The following is a 17,893-nucleotide window of genomic DNA, read 5'->3' as shown; positions in this document are numbered from 1 at the left end:
GAATGTAAATATGATGAGCCAAATTCAGGCCTAATTCGGGTACAACTCCATTTAACGCCTCTTTATGCCAGTTCTGAATTTGGCTAAAGATATTTCTATTGTGAAATTATGCAGCTTTCCAAATAATTTTTGCATTTTGAGCAGTTATTTCTTTTTTTATAATTTCACTCTTGTAATATATCTATGAGCATCAATAAGTTTGGCCTCTCACAACACAAGGAAGTGGGGAGAGGAAAGAGGGTCTTGTTTCGATTAAAACTGTGAAGTAATATCTCATGAGTGAAGGTAGGATTTGTGTGGGGGAGGCAGTGGGAATAAAGTAGGGGAGAGTGGAATACTAGCAAGATCACTGCTCTGATATCACTTTGAATCATCATATGTTAATCTTCCAGACACAATGGTCAGGGTTCTTCCAGCTAAAAATATCTGCATCAGATGTGTATCAACTGCAATGAAATTGGATACAAATACTTTAGATTACTTCAAAAAGAGGGTTATTTCAGTCAGTATGAAAAGAGTAATGTCTTTGCTATTGGAATAGAAATTTTTGTGGTGAAAAAGACTAAAGATTCTCCTTTAGGTACAGTGGTTAGAGTCTGACATCAGACTGGAATGGTCTTTATTCACTGCATTGCCATCTTGAGGTAAAATCCAGGTTGGTTGTGTAGAAGGAACAGAACGTTTCACACTCTGTTCTATTAACTTGACAATTAAGATACCAAAATATCTGCTTAGCTGGATTTATGCAGGATCTTTAAGGCTGGACACTCAGTGGATGAAAAATGAGGAAGCGGAGTGAAGCCAATTCCTCCAAAATCCAATTCTTAAAACAAAACAAAACAGCAGCTAAACAAAAATAGATGAATAAAGACTGTTCTCCTCCAGATTACCTATCTTCCTTTTACCAAGCTTTCTTCTGAATGAAAGTCTGCTCTTTGTAAATAAGGTCTGTTTAAAGTAAAGAGGAATAAATGTGATGAGATAAGAGGTTTTCAATTCCAATAAAAGAGACACCCATAATTTTCCCAGCCCAATGATGTCATTAGAAATTAGGAGTTTTGCTTTTACTCTAATATAGAAAGGAGAGATATTAATGTATTCATACCTTAAAAGGCAGAACCTCCACTGTAGTATTTAGTAGAATATCTCCTGGATGCTCTGGATTGCCACTACGAAAGAAGTATCTATAAATGCAAAAATTAAAAATAAATGGTCTGCACACCTCAGCCACTGTTGACTTAATAAGTAACATTAAAAGACATTATGGAAATTACACTGGTAGATGATCCCAGTTCAACTATGAAAATCAACTGAAAATTAGTTTCATATACTAATGTACTAAAAAACCCTGCTTTTTAAAAAAAAGTGACTAGGCCAAGTTTTTTAAATAGGATTTGCATATTACTAGAACTTGCCCCTAGAAAAATAACCATATAGAGCTGGTCTTGACACCACAAGGTTATCCTGTGAGACGAAGGGGACTGGGAGACAACAGGTCCACTCAATAGAACACAGGATTGGGAGTCAGGAAAATTGCATTTGTTCTTAGCTCTACTGCTGACCAGCTGTTTAACTGTGGGCAATTAACATAAGCCCACTGCACCCCATCATTCCCATCTGCAAAACTAATACTAAATAACTTCTTTCATAACATACTTTGAGATCTAGGGATGAAAAATGCTATATAGTAAATGCTACATGTTATTGTCATCTGTATTGAAATTTGCTGGTCATGGCAAAAGCTACTGAATAAGCACTAACCGAGATCATGAATGCAACAGCAAAGCTACATAGTTTATTAGCATAGTTGTAGTTACACATGTCTGTATTCATAACTATAAGTATTAGTCTTAACATTTACATAGTGTTATGGCTCATCAAAGCTACAACCCCTTGATCACATATTATAAACAAACATACAAAAAACCTACAAACAAACAAATCCCCAAAAGTAATGTAGTGCAGTAGACAAAAGCTACTTTCCCCCACCCTAGTTGTGGAACAGTTTCCCACTTTTAATGGGGTTACGGATTTATTACGAGAGAGAAAAACAAGGTGTGTTAGGCAACAACGGTACCCGTGTGTATTTTACAGAGTAATTTTAGAGACCATATTGCGATGTGCATCACAACTCTGAAAAAAGAAACTAGAAAATTTCCCTGTAAACATGCATATTGGATGGATTATATTACATAAAAAATGTTTATAGCACTGAAACCCTCATGCTTCAGGGCACAAGTAAACCACTAACAACATGAGAAAAGGAATTCACTTCTCCCATGGGCAGGTTATTCTGTAATTGATCGTTATTAAGTTTCCTGGACCTTACTCTGAAGGAGTTGGTGCTGGACACTGTTAGAGACTGGACACTAACCCAGAGGAACCATTGGCTTAATTCAATATGGCAGTTTCTAGGTCCTAAACCTAGTGGCAGCCAGCTTTCTGGCTGAGAGGACTTAGAGGAGCTCATGGACTATGGAACTCCCTACCACCAGAGACTTGGATGAACCTGAGATGTGCTACTTTTAAGAGTCAAGACACGATTGTCTCTTTGAGCAAGGCTTCCCCTAATAACGGTGGGAACAGAATGTTCCAAAATGTGACAATGAAATGGAGGAAAAAGACAACAATTCCACTTTCAGAAAGTAACGTAACAAAGCTGGGATGAACTGTGTGACAGAAATTACATTTTTAATTATGCCTATGACATCTGGTAATGGACACATTTCAAACAGACATTTGAAAATACACATTTGTAAGATCTCACTTTGCTAACAAAGAACACTCAATTTAAGTGCCTGCTAAATTTAGCATTAGGTTTATTAGGACAAAATTGGATGTTTCTCATCATTAATAAATACATTTATCTCCACAGTCAAAATTTTTCCGCAGTGTAGGCTGTTTGAACCGTGGTTGCATTTATTAATTATACTTTATTTTTTTAAACGATGTATTAATATGATTATAAAAATAAATGTGTATGGCATATATTAAGAGTAACTAACTGGAATTTTAATGCAAAGTTATGGGAGAATTCCAACATAGGGATTCACAGACCAGGACACACCAACTCAAAGCAGCACCAGACCCTGCCAGAACAGATACAACACCTGCAGACATATCTTCACTGCTACAATGATCAACAACCCCCACAACACACCCTTCAAGATCTGTGGATCCTACACATGCCTGTCACAACATGTAGTATATCTCATCCAGTGCACTAAGTGCCCCAATAACAACTATGTAAAACCAATCACTACGCTCTCAAATTTAACTCACACCGGAAAATATAAAAGACAAATACACCCTATCACCTGTGAACGAACACTTTTCACAAAGCCATCACTCTATATCAATCCGCATCCTCAAAGAAAACCTGCACAACACATTCAAAAGATCAGCGTGGGAGCTTAAATTCATAACTCTGTTAGACAATAAAAATCACAGACTGAACAGACACATTGGATTTATAGCTTATTAAAACAATCTGTAACCCAACTAAACCCCTCTTTTTGTCTTGTGACTGCAGGGGTGTTAACTGGTCACTTCACCTTGAATGATCCCCTACATTACTGTCAAGGTTCCTTCCCCACTCTGAACTCTAAGGTGCAGATGTGGGGACCTGCATGAAAGACCCCCTAAGCTTATTCTTACTAGCTTAGGTTAAAAACTTCCCCAAAGTACAAACTTTGCCTTGTCCTTGAACAGTATACTGCCACCACCAAGCATTTTAAACAAAGAACAGGGAAAGAAGCCACTTGGCGACGTCTTTCCGCAAAATATGCCCCCAAACCCTACACCCCCTTTCCTGGAGAAGGCTTGATAATAATGCTCACCAATTTGTACAGGTGAACACAGACCCAAACCCTTGGATCTTAAGAACAAAGAAAAATCGATCAGGTTCTTAAAAGAAAAAAATTAATTAAAGAAAAGGTAAAAGAATCACCTCTGTAAAATCAGGATGGAAAATACTTTACAGGGTATTCAGATTCAAAACACAGAGGATCTCCCTCTGGGCAAAACCTTAAAGTTACAGAAAACAGGAATAAACTTCCCTCTTAACACGGAGAAAATTCACATAAAACAAAAGATAAACTAATCCGCCTTGCCTGGTTAACCTATACTGGTTGCTATGTTGGAGACTTGGATTAGGATGGGTTGGAGAAGATGGATTTCTGTCTGGCCTCTCTCAGTCCCAAGAGAGAACAAACACGTAAACAAAGAGCACAAACAAAAGCCTTCCCGCCCCAAGATTTGAAAGTATCTTGTTCCTTTATTGGTCCTTTAGGTCAGGTGCCAGCCAGGTTAGCTGAGCATCTTAACCCTTTAAAGGTAACAGGATGTTGCCTCTGGCCAGGAGGGATTTTATAGCACTGTATACAGAAAGGTGGTTACCCTTCCCTTTATATTTATGGCAATTAAAATATGTGCTAGCTACTTATGCTAAACAATCTGTTCCATCTTGCATTTAGCTGTCATGCTGGGCGTTCCTTTCCTGTAAGGATAAGGCCTTTTCCTGTAGCCATATCGTAAGGCCTAAGGCCTTTGTCTGCAGCCATATTAGGACAGCAGCAGCCATTAGCTAAGCAGCAGAAAGTCACATCCTCACATTCCATCTAAAATTACATTAAAACAGTGGTACTCAAACTTTTGTACTGGTGACCCCTTTCACATATCAAACCTGTGAGTGCGAGGTTTGATATGTGAAAGGGGTCACCAGTACAAAAGTTTGAGTACAAAAGTACCCTGCTTACAAATTAAAAATACTTTAAAATACATTTAACACCATTATAAATGCTGGAGGCAAAGCGGGGTATGGGATGGAGGCTGACAGCTCATGACCCCCCATGTAATAACCTCACGACCCCCTGAGAGGTCCCGACCCCCAGTTTGAGAACCCCTGCATTAAAACAATGTAATATCGGCTGTTAAGGTGATCCTAATAGCACCCACCATTACCAGAGAAAGGAACAAATCTTAAGATGGTTAAAGAAAACTTAGTTTGATAGCATTCTGTATGGCAAGAAATCACTAGTAGTGGTTGTGAAATCCCCACTTCTTTATTGTTTTATCTTTGTGGTCCCCACTTCTCTATTGTTTATCTGGATGGTCTCTGTCTGGTTCTTTGATTGTTTCTGTCTGTTACATAATTAATTTTGCTAGGTATAAATCAATTAGGGTGGTGGGGTATGATTGGTTAAATAATTGTTTTACAGTATGTTAGAATTGGTTAAAAATTGTTTAATAATATTTTAGTAAAATGATTGGTTAAGGTACAGCTAAGCAAGACTCAAGTTTCACTATATAAACTGAGGTCCAAAAGGAAGTTCTTTGGAACCAACTCCAGGACACAGCCCCAAGATCAGAGGTACCAGACCTCAAGATTACCTGATCCTGACTGGCCAGCAGGAAAAGTGCATCTGCCTTATTGGGAGTGGTGAGCATTGTGTGCTTAGCATGTGCATTCTGTTTTGGTGATTGTTAATAAATAGAGGTTAAGTAGGATATTACTGTGTAAGTCTCCTTCACCCGTAAATCCCCAAAAGATTAAGTCCACAGGGAATGGGTGTTTACCTGGAGCCCATGGAGGAGTAGAGCCCAGAGCCCACGGAGGGATAAAGTTAGATGCCTTTTACCTGGAGCTCTAGGAACTGGGAAAGGGTGGGAGTGCCTAAATCAACCGGGTTACGCCTTGAGCCCGAGGAACTAGGTAAGGGCGGGTGTCCTAGAGTGTGTGTAATAGAGAATTTTGTACGGGTAACATTTGCAGACCTGAAGAATAGCTCCATGTGACTTGAAAGTTTGTCTTTCTCACTAACAAAATTTGGTCCAATAAATGATATTACCTCACCTACTTTGTCTTTCTAGTATCCTGAGACTGACATGGCTTCAGCTACACGCATGCCTTTTAACATTGAGTTTTCAACACGCACTGTGTGAATGAGAAACGCCAGCATTTTTTACCACTAGGTGGTATCTCTACTTGGGAATTTATTAAGGCCATTCATTTATACAAATAGAACACGGACTAGTTTCCTAAGATTAATGTCTATGTAACTGCGTATAGAAGTGACATCTAAATACACTACTTTAACAGGCCTCTGTTATTCTTAATGCATCTAAATAAATATGTAAAATCTATTAGCACTGAAGCCCTCATTTCAACTGAAATGTAAAGTAAGCATCATCACTCAGTTAAAACTAGTTCAAGAATTATCACTTAACTAAAATTATGAAAAATCACTCAATTTACAATTTATTAAAATGTAATCAGACATAAAATTTCCAATTTGTCAGTGTTAAATATGTCTAGAGCTGGATAAGTAGTTGCCATTAATCCACAAAATCTTTATCTGCAAGAAATTATTTTTTTCTGTGATTAATGATCCTTGCAGAAAGCATCATTAAAAGAAAGCAGAAGAGGAAAAGAGGGCTCTCTAGTCCTGATTTGGGAAAACATCTCTATTCAGACATCAGCACATGCTTAACTTTAAGCACCTACTTTCTCAAACAAGGAAATTCTCTGATAAAGTGATAGGTGACAAAAAAAATCCTAAAACAGGATCAGGGCTCTGAAAGAGACAGAGCCAAATTCTGTTGTCAGATACATGCATGCAAGCTCCATTGACTTCAGTGGCATACACTGAGTTCAATAGGAATTGCACAGGAGTAGCAGAACAGAATTTGTTTCAGGGACATGGGCTCTGTAAACTCTTCAAGAAAAATATTTGTTCTTTTTAACAATTGTTGTTAAATGTTCAATACATGAGTTTACACAATGCTAACACAGAAACAGAATTTATCATACACAGGCCTTGAATCTACAGATTTTATCAAATAAAACTCTTATTGAAATTAATGGAGAGTTTTGCCTAGATTAAGGACTGCAAAACTGAATTTGTAGTCTTTTTTCTAAACATTTATGAAATCTCAAAAACATACCAGGAGTACATTTTCCACCTTTTACTACAGGTCTCAGTGATAAGTAAGCCAAAATTACAGCAAAGCAGCCCAGAAAGATACTTGTTTAAAATGTGCATTTAGATCTATTCTGATGTCCTTATGCATTCTAACACCCTAATCATCAGTGGGAGTTTTACCACTATATTAATGAGATAACCCTGATGAAGTGAGCTGTAGCTCACGAAAGCTTATGCTCAAATAAATTGGTTAGTCTCTAAAGTGCCACAAGTGCTCCTTTTCTTTTTACCACTCTCACGCGCCAATATTTTTTCATAAGGGAAACTCTAGAAACTCCTTTACAGTCATCATGCTCTCTGAGTTAATGGTGAAAAAATTGCAATGGTAACAGTGTTTTTCCTGCTGTGCTATTAACATTTAGACACTAGGGGGTGATTTTGTTCATTTACAGCAATTATCAGCTCCACTGTAGCAACACTGCAACACACACAAAAGTTAGCATAATCTCAGTATGATATGATTTAAAAAAATGATTGACCTAAATGAGTTTCCAGGCTTCCTTCTATCCAAAGTTGTCCTTTTCATTTATCTCTCTTCCTCTACGTAAACAACACATACACATCTGTAATTTCTCTTTGACAGATCAGGTCTATTACCATAATCAAAGAATGCATACAAAATACAAATAAAGTTATGCATGATAGTTAAGTCTACGTTTTAGTCATGGGTATTTTTAGTAAAAGTCATGGACAAGTCAAGGGCCGTAAACAAAAATTCACAGCCATGACCTATCCATGACTTGTACTATATACCCATGACTAAAGCTGGGGGCAGCACAAGTGTTTGGGGTGGAGGGGGTTGCAGCCCAGGGGGTGCTGCGGGTGCTGGGGGAGTGGGCATGGCCCAGGAGCAGTGGATCACAATGGGTGCTCGGTGGGTGCCGTGGGTGGTCTGTGGGAGGGAGTATTGGGGCATGTTCCCTAGCCGGCTCCTGGGAAGCAGCAACCTCCACCTCCTAGCTCCATGTGCTGCCTTCAATTCGCCCCAAGCCTCAGTTCTGCAGTTCCCATTAGTTAAGAACTGCGGACAATGGGAGCTGCGTGGGCGGTGCCTGCAGGCTGAGGCAGCACATGGAGCTAGGAGCTGAGGGAGGGGAGTTCCTGTTGCCCTTCTAGGGAGCACCCCCCCCCACAGGTAAGCACCGTCCCGCACCCAATCCCCAGCCCTGAGCCCCCCCACCTGAACTCCTGTTGCTGGGGGGAGAGGGTGTGAAGGGCCTAAGACTGCCCCAAGGGCTGCCCCGAGTGGCTCAAGCAGCTCCCAGGCCAGCCGCACAGGCCGCTGCGGAAGTCACAGAGGTCACAGAATCTGTGACTTCTGTGACCGCGGTGACAAACACGGAGCCTTAATGATAGTATATTCTTGTACTTCAGATTTATAAGAATTTTATTTCTCTTAAAGATAAAATTATTTGACAGCAGATCAAAACTCTATTGCTAGTACACTGGTTGCCATTTAGCTAGGTGTCCTGCAGTAAGCTTGCCTTCCTCTCAGTGGATAACGAGCACAAGGCCCAAGAGGAGTTGAACTACAGAACATTTTCCTAGCTGCAAGACCTGACTGATGTGTAGAGATGTGCTTTTGGTTCATGAATTACTAAGACATCTGGCCTGGGATTTAAGTGGTGTTAACCCATGGGAACTGTCATAACCATACAGCTAAGGGTAGCCTAGAATTTGTCCTTACCTGTAAGGGGTTAAGAAGCTCAAATAACCTGGTTGGCACCTGACCAAAAGGACCAATGGGGAAAGAAGATACTTTCAAATCTGGGGAGGGGGAGACTTTGTTTGTGCTTTTTGTTGGGTATTCTCTCCTGGGACTGAGAGAAGCCAGGCCGAAATACATCTCCTCCAACCAATCCTGAACCAGCTTCTAATATTACAAAAATAGTAAGTAAAGCCAAGCAAGGTGTGTTAGATTATCTTTTGTTTTAGCTTGTGAATTTTCCCTTTGCTAGAGGGAGGTTTTTTCCTGTTTTTTGTAACTTTGAACTAAGCCTAGAGGGAGTTCCTCTGTGTTTGTGAATCTTTTGTTACCCTGTAAAGTTATCTTCCATCCTGATTTTACAGAGGTGATTCTTTTAACTTTTCTTTAAATAAAATTCTTCTTTTAAGAATCTGATTGATTTTCAGTGTCCTAAAACCCAGGAGGGGTTGATCTGTGCTCACTTTGTAACCAAGTGGTTAGGATATTATTCTCAAGCCTCCCTAGGAAAGGGAGTGTAAGGGCTTGGGGGGATATTTTGGGGGAGATTGGGCTCCAAGTGGCCCTCCCTGAATGTTTGTTTAAATCATTTGATGGTGAAGCATACTGTCCAAGGACAAAAGAGATTTGTGCCTTGGGGAATTTTTAACCTAAGCTGGTAGAAATAAGCTTAGGGGGTTGTTCATACGGGTCCCCACATCTGTATTCCAGAGTTCAGAGTGGGGAGGGAATCCTGACAGGAACATTGGAAATATGTATTTTTTCTGCTTGAGTGGCATTTTTCTTGTCACTAAAATCATTAACAATAGTGTCTCATCTATCTGCTATTTCTACACAATAGCCTCAGAATCATTATTTAACATTAAAATTCAGAAAAGCGTGTGCATGCGTGTACACACACACACGTATATTATTCCAAACTGAAGTGAAAATTGCTAAATTATTCTCTTAAAAATAAAAGCTGTACAAGAATATTTTAGTTACAAATTTAAACATGCAGAAGTTTGGAAATTCTAAAATAAGTTTGTCAATGAAAAGTAATATTAATTTCTATTTTGTAAATGTAACATCAAGCTACCTCAAAAATGAAACTGTAAAAAGCTGCTCTGTCCCTGACACCTTCCTTGTATGGAGTATGGGGTCAGGGTTAATAACTACCTAATTCTGGTGTCATTTAAAAAACCTCAACCATTTGTACAAATCTATGTCAATACTTTTAACCTCCATTTGTGATTTTAATCTTCTCCATTCCATACTTAAACTGTTTAATCTCTAACAGCAGTTCTTCATCTCTTCTTGTGCAAAAGCATGTGCTGATTGTACCCTTTTTGATCAGCTATTGATTCTGTAAGGCTCATAAATCAGGTCAGGAAATAGAAGTAATCTTTTCTAGCAAATAAAAACTGTAGTTTCCAGCGTTTCAAAAATCTATGCTGGTTGAGAGAATTAATTATTGTTTCTCTCAGCTCAAGTTCTGTCTTTAGGTTTCTGCCTCATGTCCTTTCAAATTTTATGTACTTATAAAATGTACTTATTTTACACTTTTGATGAAGACAAGGCTTTCCTTTCTTCACAGCTGGCCTTAAAGATACTAGTGAGCTTGATACTGATCAGTATCATGTAGTTCATGAAACTACATGAACATCACTTGTAGTTTCATAAAGTTTAGTTTTATATTCATTTCTTGGTAATTCAATATAAACAACTACAATTATACTAGAGAAAAGGAAATAATATTTCCCTTAAATTAAAATTCTCTATCGATGGGTGATACTTATTGGACAGGTGTTATTTAATTTGATTTTTTTTTTTAGAGTCTATTGTTGTATAACGTACAACTGCATTTTAACTTAGTTGGAAAAAGTATTAGTTTTTTTTTTTTCCTGTCTTGTTTTTATGTGCCTAGTGAACTGTTTGATCTATTTATAAAATCCCGGGGGTGAAAATCTGGCCCCACTGAAGTCAATGAGAGTTTTGCCGTTGACTTCAATGGTGCCAGGATTTCGGCATTAGTGGTTTTTCTGGACTCCAAGCTCTTTTTATCATGGTTGTAGTTCTTGTTATTTAGGTTATAGTATGTGTTTCGTTTCTCTATACATAGATTTTAAAACGGCTCTGGTTTTGATAATCTTCTCTTACTGATTGATGTTTACATGATTTTTAAAAATAAAAAAAGGAATGTTCTATAGAATAATCAGATTACATGTATGTTAAAATGTGTCTTCCTCTGAGAAATCACCATAGCAGGCTTACTGTTCTTTTTCATTGTTCTAAAACACCATTTTTTCTCCTTTGAGTGATTGTGCACATATACATTTCGCTGTGGGTGACTCACCAGCCATTTTCTTATAAGTGGTGGGATTTTGCATTATCTGAAGAGAGACTGATTTGCCAAAGCAGGAATCATCCCAGGAAGCTTGAGTAATAATATTGTATCTAGAGAAGCTATGTACAGTTGAGCATGTTGCTGCTTTGCAAATGTCCATTACAGAAATAAAGAAAAGGAGGACTTGTGGCACCTTAGAGACTAACAAATGTTAGGAATGTTGCTCAAAAAAGACAAAGTGGAATGAGCCCTAGTGGAGTGGACCATTATTATGGTGGAGTAAGGACTTTAGCAAGACCATAGCAAAGCTTGATATAGTCAAAAATCCAGTATAAAATACACTGAGCTGGAACAGGTTCCCTTTTTGATCCTTTCAGCAGAGACTTCAAAGAGTCCAGCAGAGGATTTGAAAGACGTTTTGTGGTTGAGGTAAAATGCCAGAGCCCTCCAAACATCTAAGATGTGAAGCTTTTCTTTGGCCTTGGAACTATGACATTTTGGAAAGAACAGTGGGAGATAATACTCTGGTTGAGGTGGAATGCTGATACCACCTTAGGCACAAACTTGGAGTGCGGCCCAAGAGACCTCTTGTCTTTGCAGAAAACTGTGAAAGGAGGGTCTGCTAAAAGTGCCTGCAGTTCTGAGATTCTCCTTGCAGAGCTAACAGCCATCAAGAACATGGTTTTCAGAGATGTTATCAAAGGTTCAAAAAGGGAACCAACAAGCAAGACAGCATTAAATTCAGGTCTCATGAAGGTAATGGATCAGACACAGGATGGTACATGCTAAGAAATCCCTTTTAAAATCTGGAAATGACAGGCTGTGAAAAAAGATAGAAAATCCATCCACTGGAAGGTGTTCTTCAGAGATGCATGCTAGATGGACTCTCACTGAACTGACAAAGACCAGAGGACTTCAGATGCAGTAGATAATCAAGTACATTATTTCAGTGATAGGTTACATACTATAGTTAAAAGAAAAGGAGTACTTGTGGCACCTTAGAGATTAACAAATTTATCTGAGCATAAGCTTTCATGAGCTGCAGCTCACTTCATTGGATGAAGTGAGCTGTAGCTCACGAAAGCTTATGCTCAGATAAATTTGTTAGTCTCTAAGGTGCCACAAGTCCTCCTTTTCTTTTTGCGAATAGAGACTAACACGGCTGCTACTCTGAAACCTGATACTATAGTTAGTAATACTGCAATTTCATATCTGAGTTTTTTCAGAACGCTAAGGTAAATATCATATGGTCCTGGTGACTTCTTATTGTTTAGTTTATCAAACTGTTCTCAAACCTCTTCAACTGACAGAGATCAATTTGGGACAGTACTTCAGATTTGTTGCCCAAAAAATAGCTCTGATGTGGGTATCTCCCCCATAACCTCTGAATTGAAGATCAGTGCAAAAATTCATTTAGCTTCTGTGCAAGGGCAGTGTCTTCCCGGAATCCTCCTTTAACAGCTTTGTCATCTACTGGTTCCACTGCCTGTTAAGTCGGCTTCCTGCTTCTGATGTACTTTAAACAAAATTACTGTTAGTTTTTCCATTTTTAGCAAGTTGCGTCTCAAATTCTTTCTTAGTCTGCTTTATTATACTTTGACATTTTACTTGTCAGAGTTTGTGATCCTTCCTATTCATCTCATTAGGATTTTAGTTCCAATTTTTAAAGACTGTCTTTTTGCCTCTAACCATTTCTTATTCTGCTGTTCAGCCATGGTGGCATTCTTTTGGTCCTCCTTCTGTCTTTTTTTATTTGGAGTAGACATTTATTCTGAATGTCTACTGTGGTGTTTTTAAGTAGTCTCATGCTGCTTGAAGCCATTTTACCCTTGTGACTGCTCTTTTTAATTTCTGCGTAACTAGCATCCTCATTCTTGTGTAGTTCCTTTTCAAAGTTAAGTATCACTGTGGTGGGTTGTATTGGTATTTTCCTCCCTACAATGATGCTAAATTTAATTACATTATGGTCACTATTACCAAGTAGTTCAGCTATAATTACCCCTTAGATCAGATCCTATGCTCCACTTAGGACTAAATCAAGACTTGCCTCTCTCCTTGTGGGTCCAGGACTAGCTGCTCCAAGAAGCAGTCATTTATGGTGTCTACAGTTTTTATCTCTGTATCATGCCCTGAGGTGACATTTACCCAGTCAATATGAGAACAGCTGAAATCACTCATTATTATTGCGTTTTCTGATTTTTAACCTCTCTAACCTCCTTTTCGTTTCACGATCACTGTCATCATTCTGGTCAGGTGGTCGGTAGTGTATTTCTACTGCTATACTCTAATTATTCAAGTATGGACTTTCTATCCATAGATACTCTTAGGTACAGTTTGATTCCTTTAAGATTTTCACCTTATTTGACTCTACTTTTAAAAAAACTTATTGCCTCCAAAAGGTTCCCCAGTTCCTAATAAACTTAACTCCCTCCTTGCTACACCATCATCTCATCCAGGCATTTGACCCTTGCAGTTCTGCCTGTCTTACTAGGCTTGTGCATGGAACTGGAAGCATTTCAGAGAGTGCTATCATGAAGGTCCTGGACTTTAATCACTTACCAAGCAGCCTAAATTTGGCTTCCAAAAGCTCACTCCTACCTTTCCCTGTGTCACTGATAACCTAAATGTACCATGACTACTGGCTCCTCCCCAGCACAGCCTATAAGGCTACCTAGATGTATCATGAGATCCACTACCTCTGCACCCAGCAGGCAATTCACCATGCAGATCTCCAGCTCATCAAAAACCCAACTATCTATATTTCTAATAATCAAATCCCCCACTACTTTGTCTGCCTCTTCCTAATAAGTGGAGTCCCTGCCCCTGGAGGGATATCCTCAGTGCAAGAGAATATTATGACATCTGGACTGTGGATCCCAGCTATGGGATTGTTTCCCTCTACTCCAGCTTCATGCTCTCCCTCCCCAGACTTTCATCCTCCTTAGCAGCACAGGGACTGTTGGACAGGAGGCTATGTCCCTAAAAGTCTCCTCTATGTACCTCTCTGTTTCCCTTTGCTCCTCCAGTTCAGTCACTCTGGCCTCAAGAGCCCATACTCTGTCTCTGAGAGTCATGGGTTGCTTACACCTCACACATACATATGCCCCCTGCACACAAGCCAGATAATCAGACGTGTTGCACTCAATGTAATCAACTATGTAGCTCCCACCCTGCTGCTGGTTTTCTGCCTGCATTTCTTTTACTCTTATGGCTTTTTTTTTTTAATATAGTTTAAGTTTGGGGTATATTTGTTAGGTGTATTTTTTGTTTTTTCCATGTCAGTTACTTTTCTTCGGGATTTGGTGTCTTTCTAATAGTTATAATCCCTTGACCTCCTCCCCCTGCAGCCAAACTTCTCTTTACCTTGGCAGTGCTCTCACTCTGTTGTAGGCCTGGAGTATCAACAGCACTGAAATCAGAGGCAAGTGTTCTGTTGCCAGTGCCACTGGTACTGGATCCAATGGCACTGCAGTCAGGAATCTGTCTGGTAATGATGAAGGCATTCTTTATGGCCCCACTGAATTCCAGAGTCAACAGTGCTGCCTCAGACAGCAATGGTGAGTGTCTGGATTTACAGTCAGACTTTGACTTGGCACTGGAGAACTTTTTAGAAGATTTTCTGTGGGGTGACACTTCAAAGAGGCTGCAAGGAAGGAAGATAAGTGGTGTTTCCCACCTAATTTGGGCTTAGAAGCTGGTGCAGCTAGATAGGTGCTCCTCATGGACAGACTGTCCATCCTCTCATGGTTGGGTCAGGCTCTGAAGGAGGACGTATTGGCTTCTTTATGACATGTACCTTAAGGTTGAAATCCCTCTGCTTCTTCATCCTCATTGGAAAAGAAGAATAGGACATTTGTCCTTCACATGTCCTTCACCTAAGCAAATTAGGTAGCTTTAGTGTCAATCCACAGCTGGGACCTTGGCCCTGCATATGACACATTGCTTGAGTCCTGCGGATTTCTACATATCAAACCCCTAATAGGAGAACTACTTAAGTAAACTGTATGAGATTAGCACTAAAACTAATTATAACTATACACAAAATAGAGAAAATCTCTTTTTAAAGGTTGGCTAACTGCAGCTGAACAGCAACAGGGGAGCTCCAACTCTTGCCATGGCTGGTAAGAACAAACTGTGAGGAAGGCGGCAGTCATGCCCCCTTTTACCCTCAGATCAGTGCACAAGGACAGCGAGGGCACATGCGCCACCTGTTGGTAATGCTGGCAAAAGTCTCTGACCCAAGTGCACTGGCACACACACACCTACAGTGGAATTTGTGAATGGATTTTTATTAAGTCTGATTCAGTTATGGTGTAAAATCTGTGGTTTTCTAAAAACTGCTCTAGCTGAAACGAAAACTATATGGTATCCCTATTCATAGTAGCTCTTCCTCTTTAACTGCAGGCAAAAACAATAGGAAGGGAGGACTCCTAATGTATGGTTTTGCTGAATATTGCTAAAACCATTTTCTAAATTATATAGTACACTAATGACATGAGGAATCATGACCTAATGTAAAATATTTCCTTCAGATGGACTCATTTTATATTCTTTAATTCCTTGAATATTAAAGACTGATATATTGCCTTTTTCTTCTCTGCACTGGAGATGAAACTCATGGAAAGACCAGGAAAAATTTAACCAGTTTTGCCAGTATTAGACAGACTGACAGAGAAAGAAATCCTGCTTGTTTTATTCATGTGAGTTAATCCCACTGAAGTTCTGAACCTGCAAAAATGGGAATAAATGTACTTCCCTACAGCACAAGGGGAGCTGCAAGGATAAATTCATTAACATTTGTGAGGTATTCAGGTACAATGATGATGAGCACCATAGCTAGCCAATACATTTACTGACAATGGTTGGGGAGGAAAGGAAAACCCAATACTACTAGAGGATAGAATATATTTTTGCATTTTTTCTTGAAAAATTTTCAGTAAGATCAAAGTTGGAAGCTTTTTTCTCAAGCTGAGAAGGAAGAGCCAGACTTTGATTTTGATGAAATGTTTACTCTGAGTTCTCAAGATAACAAGCTCTCATTTATAATTGAAAGGTGCCAAGTTTTGAAAAGAACAAATAGTGATCACAATGTATGTGTTCCAAAAAGCACACCAGCATTATTAGTGTTTTCACAGTCCTGTGTTATCATTAGATTTGTGACAATGAAACATTTGTGTGTACTATGCAGGGTGGGGTGTTCTTAAGGCAATGGTTACAATGGTGCTAGATGTAATTGAGAGCCAAGGGACAGCAGCCTTAGAAAGTGCTGTAGCAGAAGGTTTGAGTGTGGGATATATATATTTTTTTAAAATGGGAAGCACATTTATCTTTTATTTGTTCTCTCCTCTTTTCTTTTAGATTGACTGCTAAGCTAAAAATACTTCAATGATTCCTATAAAAACTAACACTAAACCAGACTAAGTGGTGTCCAAATTCAAACCTTTTTTACAACAGAACATACAGGTGCAGTGTTTCTCATTGACATCACTAAACAAAAGAGTAAATAGAAGGGAAAAGGGGTATCTATATTTTTTTACAAAACGTGAGAAGCTAAAAAAAGTAAATGTATCTTTGACACAAAAATTACAGTAACAGAACGGTCGAGCATTCAAAGCTACTTTTAAATGTGGCTGTCATTTTTAGTTCAGAAAAGTGCATTTGGACAACAAGTAGCATATATCAAAATAGCTAAAGGGGACTTCAATAGCCCAGTAACAACTTAAAGTGACAGCATCTTTTTGTAATCTTAAATGTGTGATCTATTTTGAGGGTCTTAACATCCAGAATTAATGAGGGATTTATTTTTGCAAACAATCCACAAAATGTTGATGTCCAATTTACTATCAAGAATAAAACTAATGAATTCACAGTATCCCATTGGTACAGCACTGAAACAGAGAGATGTGTGAAGCAGCACATCAGAGACTGCAAAGATGACAGTGTGATTCTAGCTTACTATATAGGGGGTTCAGTGCTCTGGATGAGGAACTTCAGTTGTAAGAACTGTTATCGAAATGGAAAACTAGTTTCAGAGTCTTGTTCAGTTCACTCCATCCCTATTGTAGTATGGTTGGCTTAGGACAAGAAACATCTGCTGAAGTTATGAAGGGATAAAATAAACAGTGGGTTTCTGTGTATTCAGTTTTGCTCTTACATTTTCTTATACCTTTATCCTTGCTAAATAACAATTTTTCTGATTCTCAGAAGTATGGGGTTTTAAAGAAAAGGATCAAAAGTTTATAGCTAACCAAGCAAACTACTACAGAAACAGTAAATTCGGCACAGTAAAATGTTTTATATGGAAAAATACATTATGGGAACAAGTAATTGCTGTGTTATGCTGTTACAGAAGCACCATTCATTTGGTCAGTTTGGTTGTCATTATTTCCATCAGAAAGCTCATTTATCAGGATTTTACTAACATACCTAGCTATTAACCAGTAACTCTGGGATGGAGCTTGGCAGACAAGGTTTCATTCAGGTTCAGAAGGCTTTTTTCACTGGTTTCAAGAATCATAGACAAAGAAAAGACACGCATACTAAAGGTCATCAAGTTCCCTTCCCCCACAAATCCAGTATTGTTCCCAAAGGTATACTTTCTAGTGTTTATATAGTTTAGTTTTATTCCACATCCTACTACATTTCACCATCAGGAAGGTTTTCCTGATATTCAGCCTAAGTTTTCCCTTTCTTAATTCAACCCATTACTCCCAGTTATAACCTCTGTGTACTTCAGCAAATCATTCCTCTCCCTCATTGGTGTTTAGACCCATGATATACCTGCAAACTTATTTCTCCACCTACTTGTCACTTGACTTCCGTGGAAACAGATTTAGGCCAATACTGAGTGCTTTAGAAAATCCCACCACTTAAGTGCAT

At 38.8% G+C, this 17,893-nt stretch overlaps 1 protein-coding gene across 5 annotated transcripts in view; it reads right to left on the bottom strand.

Moving 5' to 3' along the window:
* MGAT4A (alpha-1,3-mannosyl-glycoprotein 4-beta-N-acetylglucosaminyltransferase A) overlaps nucleotides 1–17,893 on the bottom strand; it is a 160,938-nt gene that overhangs the window by 16,850 nt on the left and 126,195 nt on the right. For all 5 annotated transcript variants that reach the window (XM_073352549.2, XM_073352542.2, XM_073352568.2 and 2 more), the window contains one exon: nucleotides 1,106–1,184. In XM_073352549.2, coding sequence (XP_073208650.1) covers nucleotides 1,106–1,184 — 79 coding nt within the window. The remainder of the gene's footprint in view (nucleotides 1–1,105; nucleotides 1,185–17,893) is intronic.

Source organism: Lepidochelys kempii, chromosome 1, assembly GCF_965140285.1.
Source record: "Lepidochelys kempii isolate rLepKem1 chromosome 1, rLepKem1.hap1, whole genome shotgun sequence".
NCBI lineage: Eukaryota > Metazoa > Chordata > Testudines > Cheloniidae > Lepidochelys > Lepidochelys kempii.
Note: the sequence above shows the minus strand (reverse complement) of the source record. Positions and strands in the feature narration are given on the sequence as shown.